Source organism: Panthera leo, chromosome B1 (genome assembly GCF_018350215.1).
Source record: "Panthera leo isolate Ple1 chromosome B1, P.leo_Ple1_pat1.1, whole genome shotgun sequence".
NCBI classification, from domain to species: Eukaryota; Metazoa; Chordata; class Mammalia; order Carnivora; family Felidae; genus Panthera; species Panthera leo.
In genome coordinates, this window is record NC_056682.1 from 52,201,246 (window position 1) to 52,221,400 (window position 20,155).

Consider the following 20,155-nt stretch of genomic DNA (forward strand, 5'->3'; position numbering starts at 1 on the left):
TATTTTTATCTGGATTCTCATTGTTTTTGTTAATGCTATGGTTACAAAGTTACATAGTTTTAAGTAGTCTAGCCTTAATCCTTTTTTTCCCCCACAGGCCTTAGTTTTAGTGCGTGATTTTGCAGAATGAGAGGTTTTTCAGGAATAGGTATGAGCATATCACAAATTGAGATCGTGAACTGCAAATGTCAAGCAAACAGGCAAAATGACACAATCCAACCTCATGGGTCCCCATTACAAATCCTTTAGCAGCCTGACAAACACCATCTCATTTAATCCTAGACAACTACCATCTGAAAACCTACCTAAAAATTATGTAGTCCCTAGCAAACAATGGAAACCATATAGTCCATAAATGCTACAAACATATTCTAATTCTCTATTCTTCCAAATCTACAATATAATTGCTTTTAACTTCAGCTTCGCTTTTACAACTGTCATTTAGTCTGCAAACAGAGTAATAAATCCTTTAGGTAGCTTCTCTGTTCTCCTAGTCCAAAGGCACACCATCACACACTAGGTCTAACCAAACCATTTGGGATTGCTTGAATTTTGAAAATATGATTTCCTTTTTAGAAAGCATAATCTTTTCCTTCGGAGTCAGCTTTCATGAAAACTGCTTTAAAGAAGGCAAAATGGCAGCATCCTGAACATACAAGGCTCCTTATACTATTTAGGTGACTCCTCCAGAGCTGCATTCCTCACAACCAAGCAAAATGACAGATGTGGGAATTTTGCTCATTTCGATCCAAAATCAGAGGATCCAACCTGGTCTACACTGTGCTCGCCCATATACTCTGTGCCCCATCTCTGCCAGCCATTGCCTCCACTAGGATTTCTGACCTCAAACTTCCCAGTTACAAGGAGCCTGAACTGCCTCACCACTGCCACACTACATTCCCACATGGAACCCCGAGGGACGCTATTTTGGTATGTGCGGATTCTAGGTTTCCTTGTTGATCTACTGTACTGATATCCTACCAACATGGAGTAACAGAGTAAAACACTCCATGACCCCTTCCGATCCCCTTCCCTAGTTATCTACCCTCTGCTCATGAATCTGTCAAGCAAAATGTAGTGAAATCATTTTTGTTCTCTGCTTCCTTCATCCCTGTGTGTAATGAGACACCCATTTAATACCTTTTAGGTCACTTCTCCTCTTTCACTCACTGGTTTCTTTTTAGGAATCCTACCTTAGTACTGACTTCAACATATACAACATTTCTGAAAATTCAAGATGTGAAATTCACTCTGGATTGAATAGCAATCTCCCCAACACCTAACTTGGCACTTCTAGAACACTAACAGTGGTAATTTGTGTTAATAATGACCCTGAAGTACTTCAAACTTCCAAAGAAGCTTCTGAATCAAAGGAATATTCAGTTATACACCATACAGTTTTAAAGTTAAATGTCTTTACAATATTCTAAGGCTTTAGTATATGGTAATCCATATGCCATAATAGATGACAAATCTTGCTACTACTTGATTAATACACACTTTCACCAACCCATTCCAACTAAGGGTAAGGTCAAATCAGAGATTGCTTTAACACTGGTGTGATCCATTAAAATCATCATCACAGCTTCCTCTGTATGGTCCACCGCTCTAAATCTGGCATGCCCAGTGCTCAGATTTATAAAAACTTTCCAAGTGATCCTAACAGAAACTGCTTCTCGAGAACGATCACTGCAAATAGTGGCAGGAATCAACCTATACAACTGTGGTTCTCATCTCGGTGCACTGCTGGGGGACCTTTGTAAAAACACAGGCTTTTAAAACATACAGATTCCAAGGCCCTTCCAGATCTAATGGATCCTAATCTGTTATGGTAGTACCCAAATATCCAACTCCTCAGATGATTCCAATGCACAGCCAAAGTTTGGAAATAATAGCTTTATAATCTTAGGAATCTTAAAAGCTGCTGCTCTCAGTGTTTCCAACAGGTCACCAAAGAACCAACATACGGGTGCAGCCTTTAGGTGGGACCTGCAAGGATAAAGAGTGGCCAAGAGGGTGTGGTCAACCCTACATACTCCTTTCTGTAATGTGGAAATCACGGGGTTGGAAGGACCACCTACCCCAAGAAAGAGACTAGGGTGAAGTACAGAAAATAACTTCCTAAAGATATACACTCAGCAGTACCACTCAGCTGCTTGAATCACAACAGCAGTTACAACTGACTAAGAGTCATAAGCCTACCATATTCCTCAGAGTTTAATACATTAGACTAGAAATCAGAGGTCTCAAAGGACCCTAGCTTTACATCAAGAGGGCCCAGTGGTTCAAGAATATCATTTCTCCATTTTCAATAAGCAGAACAGCAAAGTCCTAAAGTAAAGCAAAGATATTAGTGAGAAGAGCCTTCTGATCATTACAAGAAAAGTCTGATAAAGAAAACTGCACAAATTTTGCCATCAATGAGATCTGCCTTCAAAACCTTTCTCCACCAGTTAGTTACCAGTGACATCAGATTACTTAACCTCTCTAAACCCATTTCTTCCTCTATAAAATGAGCACAAAAACTTATGAAAATTTAAATGAGACAATATTTGCAAAAACAGAATTTTCAATACAGCTGCCTTTCCTCCTTGGTAATTTCTATATGCCTCTTCTATACCACTCTCCTGTAAGTCATACATACTAATAGTTACTACATACCTCTGTTAGTCTTTACCTTGATTTATTGCTATTACATATGAGAAACACATGAGAACACTAATTTTGCTCCTCCAAAACTAACATGCAGTTTAAACTTTGTCTACTGACAACCCACTGAGAACTCATCAGGGCCTAGATTCATACTCACTTCTTCAGGACAGAATTTCTTTTTTTTTATTCTCAGGTACTGATTCCTCTAGAGCAAAGGCTCCCAAACTTTAAAGAAAGGTAAGAATTACTGGGGAGCTTGTTTAAAATACAAATCCCACCTCCCACCAACAATGTCATAATTGATAACAGGAAGGATTCTCACTGGCTGCTAATGGCAGTAGGTAAAAGGTTGCTAGGAAACAACACAGACATCTTGCCAAAGTATTATCCCACGAGTTATTTACTGGTTGCAAAAGGGAAAAAATACATACCTCTATACAGAAAAATCTGGCAGTCAGAATCTTAACCAAGAGATAAACCTTAGCATCACTAACAGTGCAACACATCAGATACCATGTGCCTGTTGACAGGATGCAAAAAGGAAGTAGGAAGCAGTATTTTGGCAAACATATGTACCCTGAATAAAATCAAGCCCCTAGATGCACCTTAAAGTTGACCCAGAAAACAGAGAGGTCGGATGATACTTGGAAAAAAACAATTAGGCAATCCAAAATATAGAACATGTATGAACTGGCCTAGAGTCTGCAAAAGTCAACGTCACGAGGGGAAAAAATGTAAGAAAACTGTTCTAGGGTAACAGAAACAAAAGCAATGAGTGAATTATAATTAAATCCCTGTTTGGAGGGGAAAAAACCTATAGAAGAAATTGTTGGGGGCAAATGGGCAAATGTGAATATAAGCAGTTATTACATGATTCTGTAAAATTATGGAATCATTGATAATGATGGGATAATGGTATTACAGCTATATAGAATTATTCTAATTATTTAGTATTTGAAGTACAGAGAGGTGCTTCCTTATAGTATGTTAGATACACAAACATACACTGACAAAGATATCTATGTTAATTATTGAAACCAGGTAGATGGTAACAGGTGTTCACTACTCTTTCTCTCTGTATGCTTAAAAGTGTCCATAATGAAGACTAAGAAAAACACATTCCCTGGCCCAACTCTATGAGACTCTAATTCCTTAAGCCTGCGGTGGGCCCATAAATCTGCATTCAAGTAGCCCTGGGGCCTATCCTAAAATACAAGATGTTCTCTGACCACTCTAAGAAACACAGCTGAAGACAGAAAGTAAGGTGTGTCCACTATCTGGAAGAGCTTGGGTTCTAAACTCTGTGCCAGCTCTATTTTATTGGCAGGCTTCCCAAGCAATGGATTTGGTATCTTCCTCACTGTTGCCATCTTTCTTCATGTGTCCAGTATATTTAAGATGGACTAAAAAGGAGGCATAATAGTAAAAGATTTCTATTTCATGTACCTATGATTCCTTGAGAGCATCTCCCCGCGGTAAACAATAATTATCAACTCTAACTCCCAAGAGTGCTTTAAAGAATTCTTGTTTACCTTTCTCTGAACTGAATATTCAAATTTCTTCCTAGAAATGGGTAATGAGTACACAGTCCATAGTCTACAAATTGATAACCAAAATAAAGCAGGAATGGTATCCTCACAATTGAAAAAGAAAAAAAGACCAAAATACCGCACTCAAAACTTTTGACTACAACAAACTAAAAAGCTTTTGTACAAACAAATGGGAGTACATCGAACTGAAAGGCTTTTACACAGCAATGGATATGACCAACAAAAGGAAAAGGCAATGGGAGAAGACAGTCACAAATGATATATACAATAAGGGGTTAACATGTGAACTATATAAAGAACTCATAATTCAGTATTTAAAAACTAATAATAAACACTCCAATTAAAAAAATGGACAGAGGAGGGAGAGGAGGGTGCCTGGTGGCTCAGTTGGTTGAGGTCTGACTCCTGATTTCACTCAGGTCATGAGATCAAACCCCACCATTAAGCTCTGCTCTGAATGTGGAGCCTGCTAGAGATTCTCTCTCTCCCTCTACCTCTCTCTCTCTAAAAACAAAACAAAAAACAGGACAAAACAAGAGACATTTTTCCAAAGACACACAGATGGCCAACAGGCAATGAAAAGATGATCAATTTCAGTAATCATCAGGGAAATGCAAATCAAAACCACAAGAAATCACCTTACACCTGTTAGAAGTAACAAGTGTGGCGAGGATGTGGAGAAAAGGGAATCTCGTGCACTGTAAGTAGTTAAGGTTGTAAATTGGTGCAGCTACTGTGGAAAACAGTACGGAAGTTCCTCAAAAAATTTAAAATAGAACTACCATACAATCCAGCAATTCCAGTTCCAGGTATGTATTCAAAGAAAACAAAAACCACTTTGAAAAGACATGTGTACCCCTACGTTCATTATAGCAATGTTTACAATAGCCAAGATATGGAAGCAACCTAAGTATCCATCAATAGACGAATGGAAAAACAAGATGTGGTATATTACCCAGCCTTAAAAAATGAAATCTTGGGGTGCCTGGCTGGCTCAGTTGGAAGAGCATGTGACTCTTGATCTCAGGGTCATGAGTTTGAGCCCTACACTGGGTGTAGAGATTGATTGATTAAATTAATAAACACATAAAACCTAACTTCAAATAAACTTTCTTAAAAAATGAAATCTTGCCATTTGCGACAACATGGATGGACCTATAAGGTACCATGCTAAGTGAAATAAGTCAGTGATTTCACTTATATGTGGAATTTAAAAAACAAAACAGAAAAAAGACTCAGATACAGAGAACAAACTTGATGGTTGCCAGAGAGGAGTGGGGTGTGGTGATGGACGAAACAGGTGAGGAGGATTAAGAGGCACAATCTTCCAGTTATAAAATGCATATGACACAGATACGTAATACACAGCAGAGCTATTAAATTACTATGTTGTATACCTGAAATTAATGAAATATTGTATGTCAATTATTCTTCAGTAAAAAAAGTTATTTTAAAAACTGGCATTTCAAGGTAAAAGTGATATATGAGAAACTTTGTTAGCAATACGTAAAATACCTTAGGGATATAGTGATTTGTTTTAAAATGGATAAAAACAATGTAATATACCAAGATATATACATATCAGATATACAGAAAAGAAAAATCTAAAGGTGAATCTTGTGTAGAAATGTTATCAATGTCATTGTAACAATATTCACTAAGTCCTCCAAGCAAAATCAGGAAATACAACTAGAACCAGAAAAGTACCTATACCATAATCTAAGAATACCAAAACCAAAATTCACTTAGAATTATTTCCCAGAACAGCTCACAACTGACATAGAAGCCACCATTAAAAAAACAATAATTACAAACACTAACTTTTCAAAGTCAGAGAACACATAGCAAATAATAAACTGCAGTAGGTGACTTTGAGGTTCCTCCCCAATAAAGAAATTAATCTAATAAACAATCCAGGAAAACCTCCAAAATCTAGAACTTGGATACATACATTGCTTTAAGCTTAATCTAATAGTAAAAAAAATTTATAACTGAAGACTACAAAAAATGAACTTTAAAAGATGTGAATTTTAGCTGAAATTGCAAATTCACAAAGTTAGCTAATAAACCAGCATTAACACATTTCTTAGAAAGTCTAATCTGCTATGAATTCTAACATTAACTACAGAGAGATAAAAATGCCTCTACAGGCAGCAAAGTTATTGAAAATAATGAGAATGTGTTTAGTATATCAAAATAACACATGGTAAAATTTCAAGGCAGTTCCTGGGAAACCTATACATTTTAAAATATTTAAACTGCTCAAACTAAAGCATGAAACTGCTTCTTTAAAACTTCAGAGTGTTAATCCCTATCAGCATAATAAACTTTTTAAAACTGAAGAGACCTTAAGGATCACTAACTTTAACTTCTCATTTGATAAATATGAGAAAATTGAAGCCAGAGATTTTTTTGTAACTTGTAGAATGATAAACCAGACTTCTTAATTCCAATATACAGTGTTCCCTGTATACCACACTATGTATGTTCTGTCCCTTAACAACAACAACAAAAAATCTCCAATGACAATAAGTAGTGGATTGTCTTCAGGCAAATGTAAAAAGTCACTGAACTTTTTAAAAGAGGTTGTATGTTCATGACATTTTAAAAAAATTTAACTCGTTCAGAAAGAAACAAGAAATCCAGAATTCTAACTAGAAGAAAGTAGGTAAACAGAACATTATGAAGGAATAAACTAAAGTTTTAACCATAAACTTCCTTGCAGAAGTAACACCATAAAGCTACCAGCCCAGGGTGAAAATGGCAATACGTCAGACACAGATTATTTTTGAATCCCACAGAATCTTTGCAATAGTCCAGAATTTATCAGTTACATAAGCCTAAGTGACTTTTGGATAAAGTTTGCAAAATCAAATCATACTGCAAAACAGTATGTGTATTGTTAAGAGACAGAAATGAACTGCCTGTGATTTCTGACATGTGCCTACTACATTTCTAGAACGCTAGATTTCTGTAACAGAGTTTAAGGCTTTGTTTCTCCATCATTCTGGAAATACTATCCTTCATCACTAGTTGCAATGTTACTCAACGCCATGCCATTTTTTTCATCACCTTCCCTTGAAAAGTTACCATAAATGTCAAGTTTTACTGTTTCTATTCTTTGAAAAATGAGAAATAATTTTCAGGGAAACTCTCTTCATAGTCATTCTCCTTGAGGAAGTAGCTCTTTATCTATATATATAACTTCCACTAATTATGTATTTCTATGATTTTTCAGGTGGTGGGAGGGGGAAGGGAATAACTAGATAAGACTACTTAATGTTGTGATACCTTTCTTTTTTCCTTTATGGTATCAAAGGGTCTTGCCCACTGCAAAATTATAAAATTATTCTATATTTTCTTTTACATGTACTATTTTATGTTTATATCTTTAATTCTTTTAGAATCTTTATTTATGTAAGGTAGAAATCAATTCTTCCCAACTGGGTAGTCATTTGCCCCAATATCATTTGTTAAATAACCCTTTTCCCCTTCATGGATTAGAAATGCTTTACTATCTGCTAAATTCCCATAAACCTGTCTTTTTACCTCACTCCTTATTCTGTTTCACTACCTATTTGCCTAATTCCTCTGCCAGCCACACGTTGTTCTAATTATTGACACTTTACAGCACATCCGTTTTCTGGTAAGTCTCAGCATTTTTTCAACAAGACTTTTTTTGATTGTGCAAAAACATTTACTTCTCTCAATTTTTCTCGTTTCCCCTAAAAAAAATCCCACTTTCTTTTGAAACAGAATTCCATTAAATTTATGGATAAAATATAATGTATTTTTAAAATATTTAGATTCCCATCTAGTAATAAGCAGATATGTAAAGCCCCGACACACACACACACACACACACACACACACACACACACACGTGTATACAATCTTCATTTGACAGTGACTGGTACTCTGGCCCCACACGAATGAAATTTCCTTATTTGCAAGGTAACATTTCCATTCTTAAATCACTAAATCTTAGAGCAAGAAGAACATTATAGATCACTTAGTCCAATACCACTTGTAAGCCCAGTTATGTTTACCTTAAGCCTGCCCGAGATTCATTTCAAAGTTAAAAGTAATATACCTTTTACATGCAACATAATCATAAAAGTACTACCTGGATCACACAAAAGCAAAGAAGTGGTCTACCTTTATTCAAGAGTACTTTCAACTTAGAAATCCTTTTAGAAGACCCATACTGGGCTCAAAACAAAACAAAAAAAAAAACCAAAAAACAAGAGTACCTTAAGGGCATATACTAGAAACAGCTCCAGGTACATTTTTAGATACTGTTTCCAAGGCAAAGTCTTTTTGTTACAGTGGGTCCAGGAACCGAACTTCATAGTACCACATCATTCCATTCCCAATTGTTCCATCATTTATTAAAAACACAAATCCAACAACAATCTCCAAATGAATAAGCTGAAACAATTCTAAAACTGTTTCTCAACTGTTTCTCTGCCTGCCCATGTAATCACCTGTAGAGCTTTTAAAAATAAGATTACTTGGGTCCCACTCTGGGACCTTAAACATTTTCTTTCTTTTTTTTTTTTGAAAGCTGTAGTAGGTTCTAGTTTCAGCCAGAGTTAGAAACCAACGTTCTAAAAGATTCAACAAGAACAAAGGCCCTTAAAATGCCAAGCATCCCTATATATTGGGGGGGGGGGGGGGGGGGGGGGGTGAAGCAGTAATGAAAAAAACCATCTTCACCAGCCTAGCAACATTTGCTGCTGATTAAGCTGTGTCCCTACATTATGCCAGTCTTAAAACAGGAAAAACTGCAAAACACACAAAGCTTTTAACTGTTCATAGATGGATGGGGCTATTATGATATGTCAAACACCTTTTTCTTTTTTCTCCCTTGAAGGCAACCCTCCACCCCACACCATCTCCCAGGAGAAAAGACAGTTGATACTCACTTTAAAATGGCAAAAATTATTAAGATTTTAGATAAATTCTTCTTTGACTTTGTGAAAAAGAAAGGTGTAAACACACCCATAAAAACAAATAGGGAGATTAACGATTGGCTGCGATATCATGACATTAGATGAAATTTCAGTCAAAGAACTGTTGCTTTGTGACTGCAGAGAACTGCCGAAATACTAAACACCCTCTAAAAGTAGCACAAAAGCAAAGGAAGGCTGATACACTGAAGGAAAAAACTTACAACGATGCAAATATACAAACTAAATCAAACCGTTCCTAAGGTCTAACCCTCTAAGAAAATGATCGCGCTTTCTAATAACACTTTCACTAAACTGAAGCCCGGCGTGACTCACATTCTTGTTATGAGTGACTCATATACCTTCCATCCTTGGGAAAAGCACCTGAAAAATAGAGCACATAAAGCTACACCGTTAAGTTACATGTTAAGTAATTAGTGATAGTAACACATACATTAAGTAGACCTTAATCACACACCAAAACTCTGCAAAAGGAGGTTCATGAAACCAAATGATCCCACAGACAACTATTCTTCCACGCTCCAATTCTGGCCTACCCAAAAATATTTTCTCACATTCTGTAAAGTCATTTGGTGAAAGAGCTATCAAGTATTTTGCATCTCGACAGGAAAGGCATCACACGTTAAAGTGTATCACCCTACTATCAAGGAAAACTAAATTCTCTTAAATTAGCACTGAGATCTGTCCAAGCATGAGTCAAATGATTTTACATTAAAAAAAAAAAAAAGAAGAAGCATGTGAAGAGACAGGTATTCATGGTTTAATGGAATCAGCTTTAACAATGTACAACTTTACCAACATGTTTCTTAGAAATGTAGCCCAAATCAGTGATATAATTCCTAGGCCTTACCCTCGTCACATGACCACATGAAATAGCAAAATTTAAGTAGCAAATATAATTAAGGGAACAACTGTAACCCCAAAAATCTGCAGTAAACTCTGAGATGATGTGTGTTTATACACACAATAAGTAATTGTTTGCCCAGAAATTCAAACAAAAAAAGGATGAAAACCTTCTTGTAATGCTTTTCATGTGAATGATTTGCATACAAGCCACGTGCCTAGCAGGTAGTAAAGAGGAGACTCTGTTCCTGGGACATTTCAAACAAAACAAGCTTATTGAAAAATTTTAAAGCAAGGAAAGAAAATCCTTCATCAGCAATTATTTCTTTTGAAGTACAGCTAAGTTGAAATAAATAACTTAGCTGAATTAACGTATCTTTTAGTACTTTATACTTTGAAAGCTTTATGAAAAATTTAGACACATATTCTAATCTTGAAAAAAAATTTAAACATAGTAAAATCACAGGCATCTTTCTGAAATATCTATACCACTGCACATCTTGGAACTTCAAGGAAGATCTGGGAAAGAAATACATTACCCTATTTTAAACAAGTATAAAAGCCTAAAATTACACTTAAAATGTACTTTTTAGTTTGTTCCAAAATCTGGACTTCTTTATCCAAATGCAATTAAGATTAGGGGAAAAATTGTTCTAAGAAATCTGTGAAGCTGAACTCCAATTCCATCATGTCCCAAAAGCTCACTACTAATAAATACCTAGCATGGATTACATTAGAAACATTCTCTCAGGAACTTGAACCTGACACCAAGATACTGATTGTCTACACTTTAGGAGTTAAAGACAGGGAGCGACAGGGAACTTTGGCTTGTTCAGAAACCTAGTTATTAAATATATGCAGTTTATCTTTACTAGTATTTCAAAATCTCTCTCCCCCATCCTTCTTGTCCCTCTCCCCCTTCATTCTTTTGCATCTTACCAACCTGCAAGAAATCAAAAAAAGTATTCCCAGTATCAAACGTACTACCTTCGATTCAATATGGATTTGGGTGTTCAGGTAGGTTTTTAGATTTAGATTTCAAATGCAAAACGTATTTCAAAACTTTACCTGACCGCATGCTACACTCAAAATTGCTAAAAGTTAATCATCATTTTCCCCCCTATTTTATCCCACTACCCCTTTCTTATAAACTTATCAGCAGGAAACCAATTATTTGCAGACAAGTACAGCTAGGAAAAAAAGGTTGCTAAATTCAATCTAGGAGCACCAGTAAACAAGCCTAGAAGTATCAGAAAAATCAAGAACCACTCACAAGTCCCCAATCCTGAATCTGCATATAAACCCTACAGGACAAAGTTCTTGCAGTCACTTTCATGATTTGACTTAACTCAATCCCATGCTTTCTGAAACGTCTTTATTTGAAACTATAAAGAGAGATCTGGACAAACAATTCAAAAGACAATGAACTTTATGTCAGTTAACCTAAGTACATCTCAGTTAACTGAAATACAGAGCACCTAAAACCTCCTACTAGGTGCAGGACTCAGGGCAATCTAGGCAAAATGTCTTCTCACAGAAGCAATGTACCCGAAGAGCTCTGTGTAATTCAGCTTCAGTTAAGATTCGTTTCTCTTGTAAATGTTTACCTACAAACTCACAGTTTCCAGAATACACTCAAGCTTTTAAGCTGGAGGGCAAAGATTTACCAAGATTTTAAAGGGATCATTTCCTTAGTTAAGCCAGTTAAGGTGGGTAGCAAAAAGAACATCTGCAAGGGGTTTGTGAAGTATTCACCAGGCACAGGGGAAATTTACAAAAGAGGAAAGGGCCGCAGGGCCAAGCATGGGCTTGTGTAAACATAAATCCCCTAAGCACTGGCCTAGGTATCAAAAACAATGTTCCTCCAGAATAGGTGTCCAGGTGGCTAATTGACTTTCTGGAGGTGAGAGTTAAAAACAAACGCTTACACCCAGTATATACGACACAATTTTACCTGTCACCAAAAAAAGGGTCTAATCCAGCAAAAAAAAAAAAAAAAAAAAAAAAAAAAAAGAAAAAGAAAAAGAAAAAAAAAAAGAAAGAAAAGTCATTTTTCCTTCAAGGAGGGCAGCGGTTTAGAGTCATTTGCAGGGGACAGGATTGCAGGGGGGAGGGCGCATGGAATAAAGGTGTGCTAAAAGGAGAGGCAGAGAGGGGTTTTTTGCACAGGGCCCCACACAGGCCACTGCGGAGAGAAGACGGGGAAGAGGGGAAGATGTCTCACCAGGGGACAAAACCGAATGCAAAACCAGCTTGGAAGAAGGAAGGTCCCCCCCCCCCCAAACAGGAGGCGAGCTGGGGTGCAGATAAAAAGCGCTAGCGGCTGGTTACCTTGGGAAACAGGGGAAAGGGACAACGGGAATAAGAGGTCTACAGAGATGTGAGGGAAGGAAAGGATGAGGCAGGGTCTCCGGTAAGTGCGAACCCGGGAAGAAGATAGACAAACAGCGGGACTGGGGCCTCCCAGGGCCAAAAGGCGTGGCCAGGGATCCAGATCAAACGACGGTCTTTTTCAGACGCCAGGGGAAGTGAGCGGCAAACCCCTCCTTCAAGACCCCGGGGCAGACCCGTCCGAGGGGCCCAACTGCGAGGCACCTCGAGGGCAGAACGCGCTCTGGAGGGCTCTGGCCTCGCCCGCGGGGCCCTCCGCAGGGCCGGCTGCCCGGGCCCCCGCCCCCACCCCCGCAGTGCTCTTACCTCCACACCTGCCCCATCTGCAGCAGGTGGATGACCGACTGCCAGATCCACACGGAGAGGCGGCACAGGCGCTGCGCCCCCGGCGTGGCCGAGCCCGGGCCGCCGCGGCCGTAGCCGGCCCCCATCATGGGGGGGCCCCGGCTGCTGAGCCCCTCCACGGCGCCCAGCCCGCCGCCCGTGTAGTCCTGCACGAACCAGCGGAAGCTCAGGCTCTGCACCAGCAGCGACGGCACCAGCACGAAGAAGAGGGTCAGCCCGAAGAAGCCGTAGTCCCCCTTGCGGTAGTAGTCGAGGGCCAGCCACAGGTCGGTGCCCACGTCCCCGAAGAAGACCAGCAGCGCCAGCACGATCCACAGGCAGTCGAGCCACGGCCGCTCCACCTGCGGCGGTTGCGGCCGAGCGGCAGGCGTCGGGGGGTGGTGGTCGGCGGCCGCGGGCGGCTGCAGCGGCTGGTCCCCCCCGTCGGCGGCGGCGGCGGCGGCGCTGCGGCGCGGCTTCTTGCCCAGGAGGGAGCGCAGGCAGGCGGAGCGGCAGCCCCAGTAGCACGAGGAGGTGTTGCAGCAGTGGCAGATGTGCAGCGAGCTGCTCTCGCCGGGCTCGCTGCCGTCGCCGCCGCCGCCGCAGCCGCCTCCCCCGGGCTCCCCGTCCTCCTCGCCGCCGCTGCCCACCGCCTCGTCCAGGTTGTGCAGCTGGGCGAAGCCCACCCCCACGCCACCGCCATCGGATTTCGCCGCCATCTTGACTCTCTTCCCAGCTCCGGAGGTTGGGGGGGGAGGGACGGGTAGGGGGGGGAAGAAGGCAGGGAACGGGGAGGGGGGGAAACGAATGGAGAGGAAGGGGGGCGGGGAGGAAGCGGGGGAGCAAACGAACGAGGGGGGAGTGGGCCAGGGAACCCCCTCCGCTTCCGGGTAGTTGGCGTCACTTCCGGGCGAGCCCCCCAATCGCACGGCGCCCGCAGCTCCCCAGCCCTACCCTCCCGGCCAAGATGGCCGCCCTCCTGTGCCTCAGCTGCTGGGCGGGGGACCGGGGGGTTCTCCCCGCCAGGGCTCCCCTTCCCCTCTTCCGTTGACCCCGAAACCCATCAGGTTGACCCCTCGGCGTTTCTGAATCCCGCTGGGCCGAGTGATGCGGTCCAAAGTGATCCCTGGAGGGGGCAGTGCCAGACGTTTTGGGGTCCCCTTCCTCAGCGTCGCAGCTCACAGCTTTCCTCCTGGAGAAACGCCCCCTAACACCCTCCCGGCTGCTGGCAAAGGGGCGGGACCTCTGAGGGAAGGGGCGGAGCTCGTGCAAAGCAGGTGATTACGTGTCACTTCCGGGAGATAGGATGACCTCATTGAGTAGTTAGGCAACCCCCCCCCCATCAAAATGGCTGTGTCTCACCTCTTTGGTGGTTTTTTTTTTTTCCTTCTTTCAAAATTCTCTTATTTTCTTATTTTGAGGGTCTTGAGAAATTGCATAAATCAGTTTAGATTCCCACACACAACTGACTGATTCTCACATGTTTGGACACCTCCCTCTGTTGACCCCCTGATTTTCTTGTCACTGACAACTTTACCATCTTTAGTAATAAAGTTTCCATCATTCCCTTAAGAAAAATCCAAAGTCCAATTAAAAGTCAGCCTATTGCACCTTGAATGTTAGAGCGAAGATTGAATTGGCATCAGTGACCTTGAATGTATTTTCTTCATCATTGAAATGTATTTCTACCAACTTTTTTTAAGTATGTGATTTTTATATTATGTGACCTTAATTTGGAAAATTCGAACTAGCCAGAGTTTAAGGTGTATCAATTACTTGTTCAAGCTATTTGAATGTGTGAAGATTGCCTTTTAGAATGTTTTTGGTGCTAAAATTCTGTCAGTAAACACGGCTTTAAATGAGTGAAAATGTTATCAATGTGCTATATCATTAAAACATGTGGAGGGTACACTACTTAATCTTAACAAATTACAAAAGTGAAGCAGCACTGAATGGATTTGAATTACAATGATCTTCTAGTGAAAGTACATTTGAAGCCAGACAAAGCAAGCTACGTGGTTACAATTGTTACTGATCAAGGGAAAGAAACATTTTGAGATTAAAAAAAGAGGGCAAAAAATGTTTTAAACTCTGAATTTTCTTTAAACCCTGAATTTTGTACTCATTTTTCTGACCCTGTCTACTTCTCTCTTGAGTAAAACCTAATAATACTGTAGTTTTCTTTGGAATGCTGAGGTCAAATTAGGTAATATTTGCACCGAAGTTCTGTAGAAGAAAGGTGCCTATGAAATCTTCAGGATTATTTTGAGGTATATGATATTTAACACTATAGCACCTAGTTAATTGGGGGTGGCAAGGCAAACAAGGATTCCATATTTTAGGACACAACTTTTCGTCAGTATGCCAAGGTAAATCCTATAAAGACCTTACAGAAAGTACTCCTAGAGAATTTTTACCCCAGCCATTGGGGAGGGGGGGAGGGGAAAGAGGACAAGTAATTCCAAAATCTGCTTTTGGAAACAAGTCTCGTAACTCTATCCTTTGATTTCATACCACGATTTAAGCCTCTTTGTTCCTGTGCTAGCAAAACTTATAGCCAACAGGTAAGGACATTTCCTCATATAAATGGCCTCTTTCTTTACTGAATTTGAATTAATAACGTTTTAGAAAAACAGCTTAAGTGTAGATTAGGACTGCCTAGGTTTGAATCCCAGTTCCACTAAAATAATAATGTGAATGGCAAAAAGAAAACCATAGGCCCAAAATGGCATGACTTTGGCCAAGTCACCAAACCAGGTCTTAATACCTCACTGCAGTTTCTACCTTCCTCAATGTAGTCTTAACCAGTCAGGAATTTTCTGAGCAGCACCAATGAGGTAATTTGTCATACGGGCCCTTTTCATCCCCCAAAGGAAGATGAGGTAATTTACCTAATAAGAACCCCTGCCCTTGCGGCTAAGGGAAGGTGACCTTGTCTGGCACAACTCTTTGTTTCCTCTTGCTAGTAACTTTCTTGCCCCACCTTCCTTCCTATGAAAATCTTCCATTCTGTAGAACTCCTTGGGACTCCTCTCTACTTGCTAGATGGGATGCTGCCCAATTCATGAATCATTTAATAAAGCCAATTAGATCTTTGCATTTACTCGGTTGAATTTTTATTCTTTAACATGAATACTGTGAGCAAGATAATTAACCTCCTTAAACCTGAGTTCCCTACATTGTATGATGGGGATAATAACATCATACAATGTTGACATGTTCTCTGAAAAGTTGTTAGGTGGATTAAAGATGGTAATCCATTCAAAACTCAACATGATACTTGATAGGTAGTCAGCACTAAATAAATGATAACTGCTATTATTTTTATTGCTATTATATGTTTGTATGGTACCAACATATAGTTACTTAAATTTTATCACTCAGTAGATAGATTTGGTATCTCTAATAAATGAAGGCATTTTTAACTGCTTCCAGGAAACGGGTACAACTAATTTGTATCTTTAAGTATATTTTCTCTGTTTAAGCCTGTGAGGCAATGAAATGAGATACAATAGCAGGCAGCAATGACATATTTATGATTCTTATTTCTCTATGCCCTGAAAGAACATAATCTACTAGTGAAATTAGCTAAGTAAATTATACTTACTGTATAAAGCTGACAAATGAGACTGAATCAAAAGGGTTTATCACAATTGAAATTTCAAGTGGATGCATAAGATCTGCAGGCTGTCAAGTGATTTCAACTTTACATTTGCTGTTTCAACAATTTTATCATTCTGACTTCTGTGGAAGGTATACAGTGTGCAACCCAGAAGGTTCTAAAATTAAAATCAGTTACAGTGATAATAAAGCTATCATGAAAACTCACTGAAAGGCTAACATAAATTAGAACTGTGCTATGAATGATACTTTTTTTTAACCCAGAATTTTGGGGCAGTTAGGTATACCAACTAAGTCCTGAGCTTAGCACAGTGCTGAACACATAGTAAGTACTCAATAAATATTAGTCAAATAAGTGAATTAAAATAATTTTTGAAATAACTGAAATTTACCCTTTCAAAGCCCCCCCCCAAAATAGGTATTTTGCATCTGATGATATAAATCTTTATAAAACCATTGATGTATTACAGAGATACCTTGATCCTTTCGTAAACAAGGAAGGAATAAAAAGAAATTCATTGACCACTGGTCTGCTTTTTTACAAGCACACCAGTTAACCTTTTCTTGATGACTTGACCTTAAGGTATACTTATGCTAAGAGGTTCTGTCTATTGAACAAGCCTACTAAGAAACCACCCCAGGCCTGCTGGATACTTGCGTTCTTGTTGTTTCTAAATAACATTTTTTAAAAAAAATCTCTGCTATTTGTAGTTCAGTCAGTTACCAACTTTGGCTCCTTTTACTTCCACTTTGACATAGGCTGGGAAGTCATGTTGGAATTACATGCAATACAATGGTAAATCGATTTTTAGAGCGTCTTCTATGAGTAAAGTAAGACAGACCTAATACACCGAAGTTGTGGCACAGTTTCACTGCCCCCAAACTTTTGACATTTTTCTTCCTGAATCTCTGCTGTTTTCAGAAAGGCAAAAGGGGAATTTATTGTTAAGTGCCATTATGTATTAGCCACCGTTCCAAACAGCATTCTATTTAATTTTACAACCATCCCAAAAGGCATGGGGATATCCCCATTTTAATAGCTGGAAAACAGCCTCCAGTCCAAAGGAGGCCTAATTCCAAAGCCTAAACCTCTCACCTTCACATTGCCCTGGGCCACCAGCTATTGGCCTCTTGAAATGAAGCCAGTCTTACGTTCTAGTCACTAGAAGGGCCTGTTATAATCTGATACATATTAGGGAGACAGAATACTTGAATTACAGCGTGGGGATTTGCCCCCAAAAAAAGCACTATGTGGGGACTTCCTCATACATTCTTCACCAGGTTTTCCTAATTTGAGCTTGGGTAAAGCCTCAAAACCAGTAGATGGATGTCATCCTAATCAATTTTATTCCTTGTATCTATTGTCTCTAGAAGCAGGACTTCTTTGAGTACAGAGGAGTAAGCTCGTGGAGCCCATTATCCCTAAAAGCTCCATTTTTTCTATTTGATTCTAAGAATTGCAATTCAAGCGAGCATTCTCATAGATTCATGCTGATGTTACAAAATGGTACAATATCTATGGAAGGGAATATGGCATGATCTATCAAAATTACGAATGCAGTCATTCTCTGCAACAGCAATTCCTTTTACAGGAATTTATCCTACAGATAAATATGCACATGTCAGAAATGACACGTGGACAAGGTTATACATGCAGCATTGTTTGTTGTTTATAACAGGAAGAAAAATGAGGAGGAAAAAAAACCAAGTGTCAGTCCAAAGGAATACTAGTTACACAAATTGTAGCACATCCACATGACAAAATACTATGCAGTGATATTGAAATATTATGGTTTTATTTTTAATGATATAGAGTGAGTTACAGGACACGTTGTTGTACAAAAAGAATAAGGTGAAAATGAATAAAGCATGCTACATTTTCTGTAAAAAGTGGGGGAAGGCAGAAGTTTATTCCTATTTTCTTGTATTCGCATAAAGTAGTTCAAGAAAGATAGCAAAGAAACACCTATAGGGTGATGACAGGGGTGGGATGGGAGAAAAACAATAAATGTTTACAGGAGTCTTTTGGACACGGTGAGGAATGTGCACACATACGTGGGTTGGGAGAGATATGTAGGAACGAAGAGGTAAGCATGTCAGTATTTCTTCTGTGCAGGAACACCACTGAAAATCATTTGGTAAAGGTGTTTGTCTCAAGAACTTTGATTATCTGTGAAATGACTTAAACCCTTCTTCAACTTTCTTATACTTTTATTCTTACACATTTATTGTCTAACTAAGGATAGTGAGATCCATGAGTTAACTCCCCAAAGAGCAGAGTATAGCAAAAGTTCATCATACATACACTTAACATGTGAAATCAACTATTCATGCTCAACCGAAAGAAAATGAAGAACAAGGAATAATAAGTCAACTCATATAGGCCACTTCAGAGAAGGGGTGTATGACTTCGCATAGAGTGTGAGATGGGTAATGAAAGTATGCTATTTCCACAGTAGACCTTCATTCCTTTGTTTCTCATATGATTGTCTTGCCAGGCCAAGTGTGATTCTAGAATTTAAAGATTTGTATTTGGCCTATAATATGGCCCCCAAATCCAAGTCAAGTAAGTCCTTTCTCTGATCTTCAACCAAAGATATAAGACTTGGTCTGATGCTAGAGGAAAAGCTTGATGAATTGGTCTTTTGGCAAACTGCTATGATGTCTCCAATGCAAAGAAAATTTTGAGCATACACGGCTCTTATGCTCGGTGCTGACCTCAGACATTAGCCGATACCACTGGCCCCCCAAGTCATATGAAATCCCACAGCAAGATCTCCTTCACATTTTAGACATGTTTCCTGCTGTAGTATTTCAGAAAGTGATAGACACCAAATTAAATTAAATCTAACCTAATTCAGCAAGCGTTTATTGAAAATCCACTATCTTCCTTTATTGCAAAGAAATATGAAATATAATTTCTACAAACTACAGTCCCATTGAAAGAAAATAGACACCTGCAAATAGCAGTTAACAAAACAGCATTATAAATACGTCATGAAATGATGTTAAAATTTAGAGAACAATTAGAGATTAGAGAGTAAGATATAGGATATGCATTTATCAACAAACATCTAAGTGCCTACCTACTATATGCCAAGCAGTCTAGTAGGCACTAAGAATAAAAGAGACATGGCTGTGACCCCCATGAAGCTTACAAATAAGTGGAAGTGACAGTGAACAAGTAAATAATTGTAAAAATAAAAACAAGAAAGTATTTTAGAAGCTTTAAAAGGTACCCAAGGGGCGCCTGGGTGGCTCAGTCGATTGAGTATCTGACTTCAGCTCAGGTCATGATCTTGCAGTTCCCAAGTTCAAGCCCGGCATCAGGCTCTGTGCTGACAGTTCAGAGCCTGGAGCCTGTTTCGGATTCTGTGTCTCCCTCTCTCTATCTCTGCCCCTCCCCCACTCACACTCTCTCTCTTTCAAAAATAAATAAGCATTAAAAAAAAATACCCAAGAAGTGTTCTGTTGGTTAGTTGGTTGGTTGGTTTTTAAGTAGGTAATCTACAGAAACGTGAGAAATCAGGAAGCCAATGATAAAGTGACATTTAAGTTGAGAGCAAAAAATGAGGATGGACCAGTCTTGGTTGACCATCGGGTGGGAGTGGGAATAATATTGGAGAAATGCCTTCTGGATGGAGAAAATCGCCTGTTTCAGGGCCTGAACTATGACCTGCAAAACAATAAAGCATGCTACATTTTCTGTAAAAAGTGGGGAAGGTACTGTTGGGGAAATTGTCACTGTAGCCTGTTGGAGAAATTGAGGGCAGTGTGTAAGCACTTAGTGGCCAACTGAGT

At 39.5% G+C, this 20,155-nt stretch overlaps 1 protein-coding gene across 17 annotated transcripts in view; it reads right to left on the reverse strand.

Annotated features, from left to right (window-relative positions):
* XKR6 (XK related 6) overlaps positions 1 to 13,668 on the reverse strand; it is a 95,713-nt gene extending 82,045 nt beyond the window's left edge. For 9 of the 17 annotated variants that reach the window (XM_042935009.1, XM_042935012.1, XM_042935014.1 and 6 more), the window contains exons 1-2: positions 12,716 to 13,545; positions 9,491 to 9,538 (exon numbers count right to left, since the gene is read on the reverse strand). In XM_042935009.1, the coding sequence (XP_042790943.1) occupies positions 9,491 to 9,538; positions 12,716 to 13,452 (785 nt within the window). In that variant the 5' untranslated portion in view covers positions 13,453 to 13,545. Of the gene's footprint in view, positions 1 to 2,809; positions 4,536 to 8,455; positions 8,851 to 9,490; positions 9,539 to 12,443; positions 12,695 to 12,715 lie in introns of those variants that run through there. The other 8 variants (XR_006201619.1, XR_006201620.1, XM_042935007.1 and 5 more) reach the window with 6 other exon arrangements.
* Between the last annotated feature and the right edge of the window lie 6,487 nt (positions 13,669 to 20,155).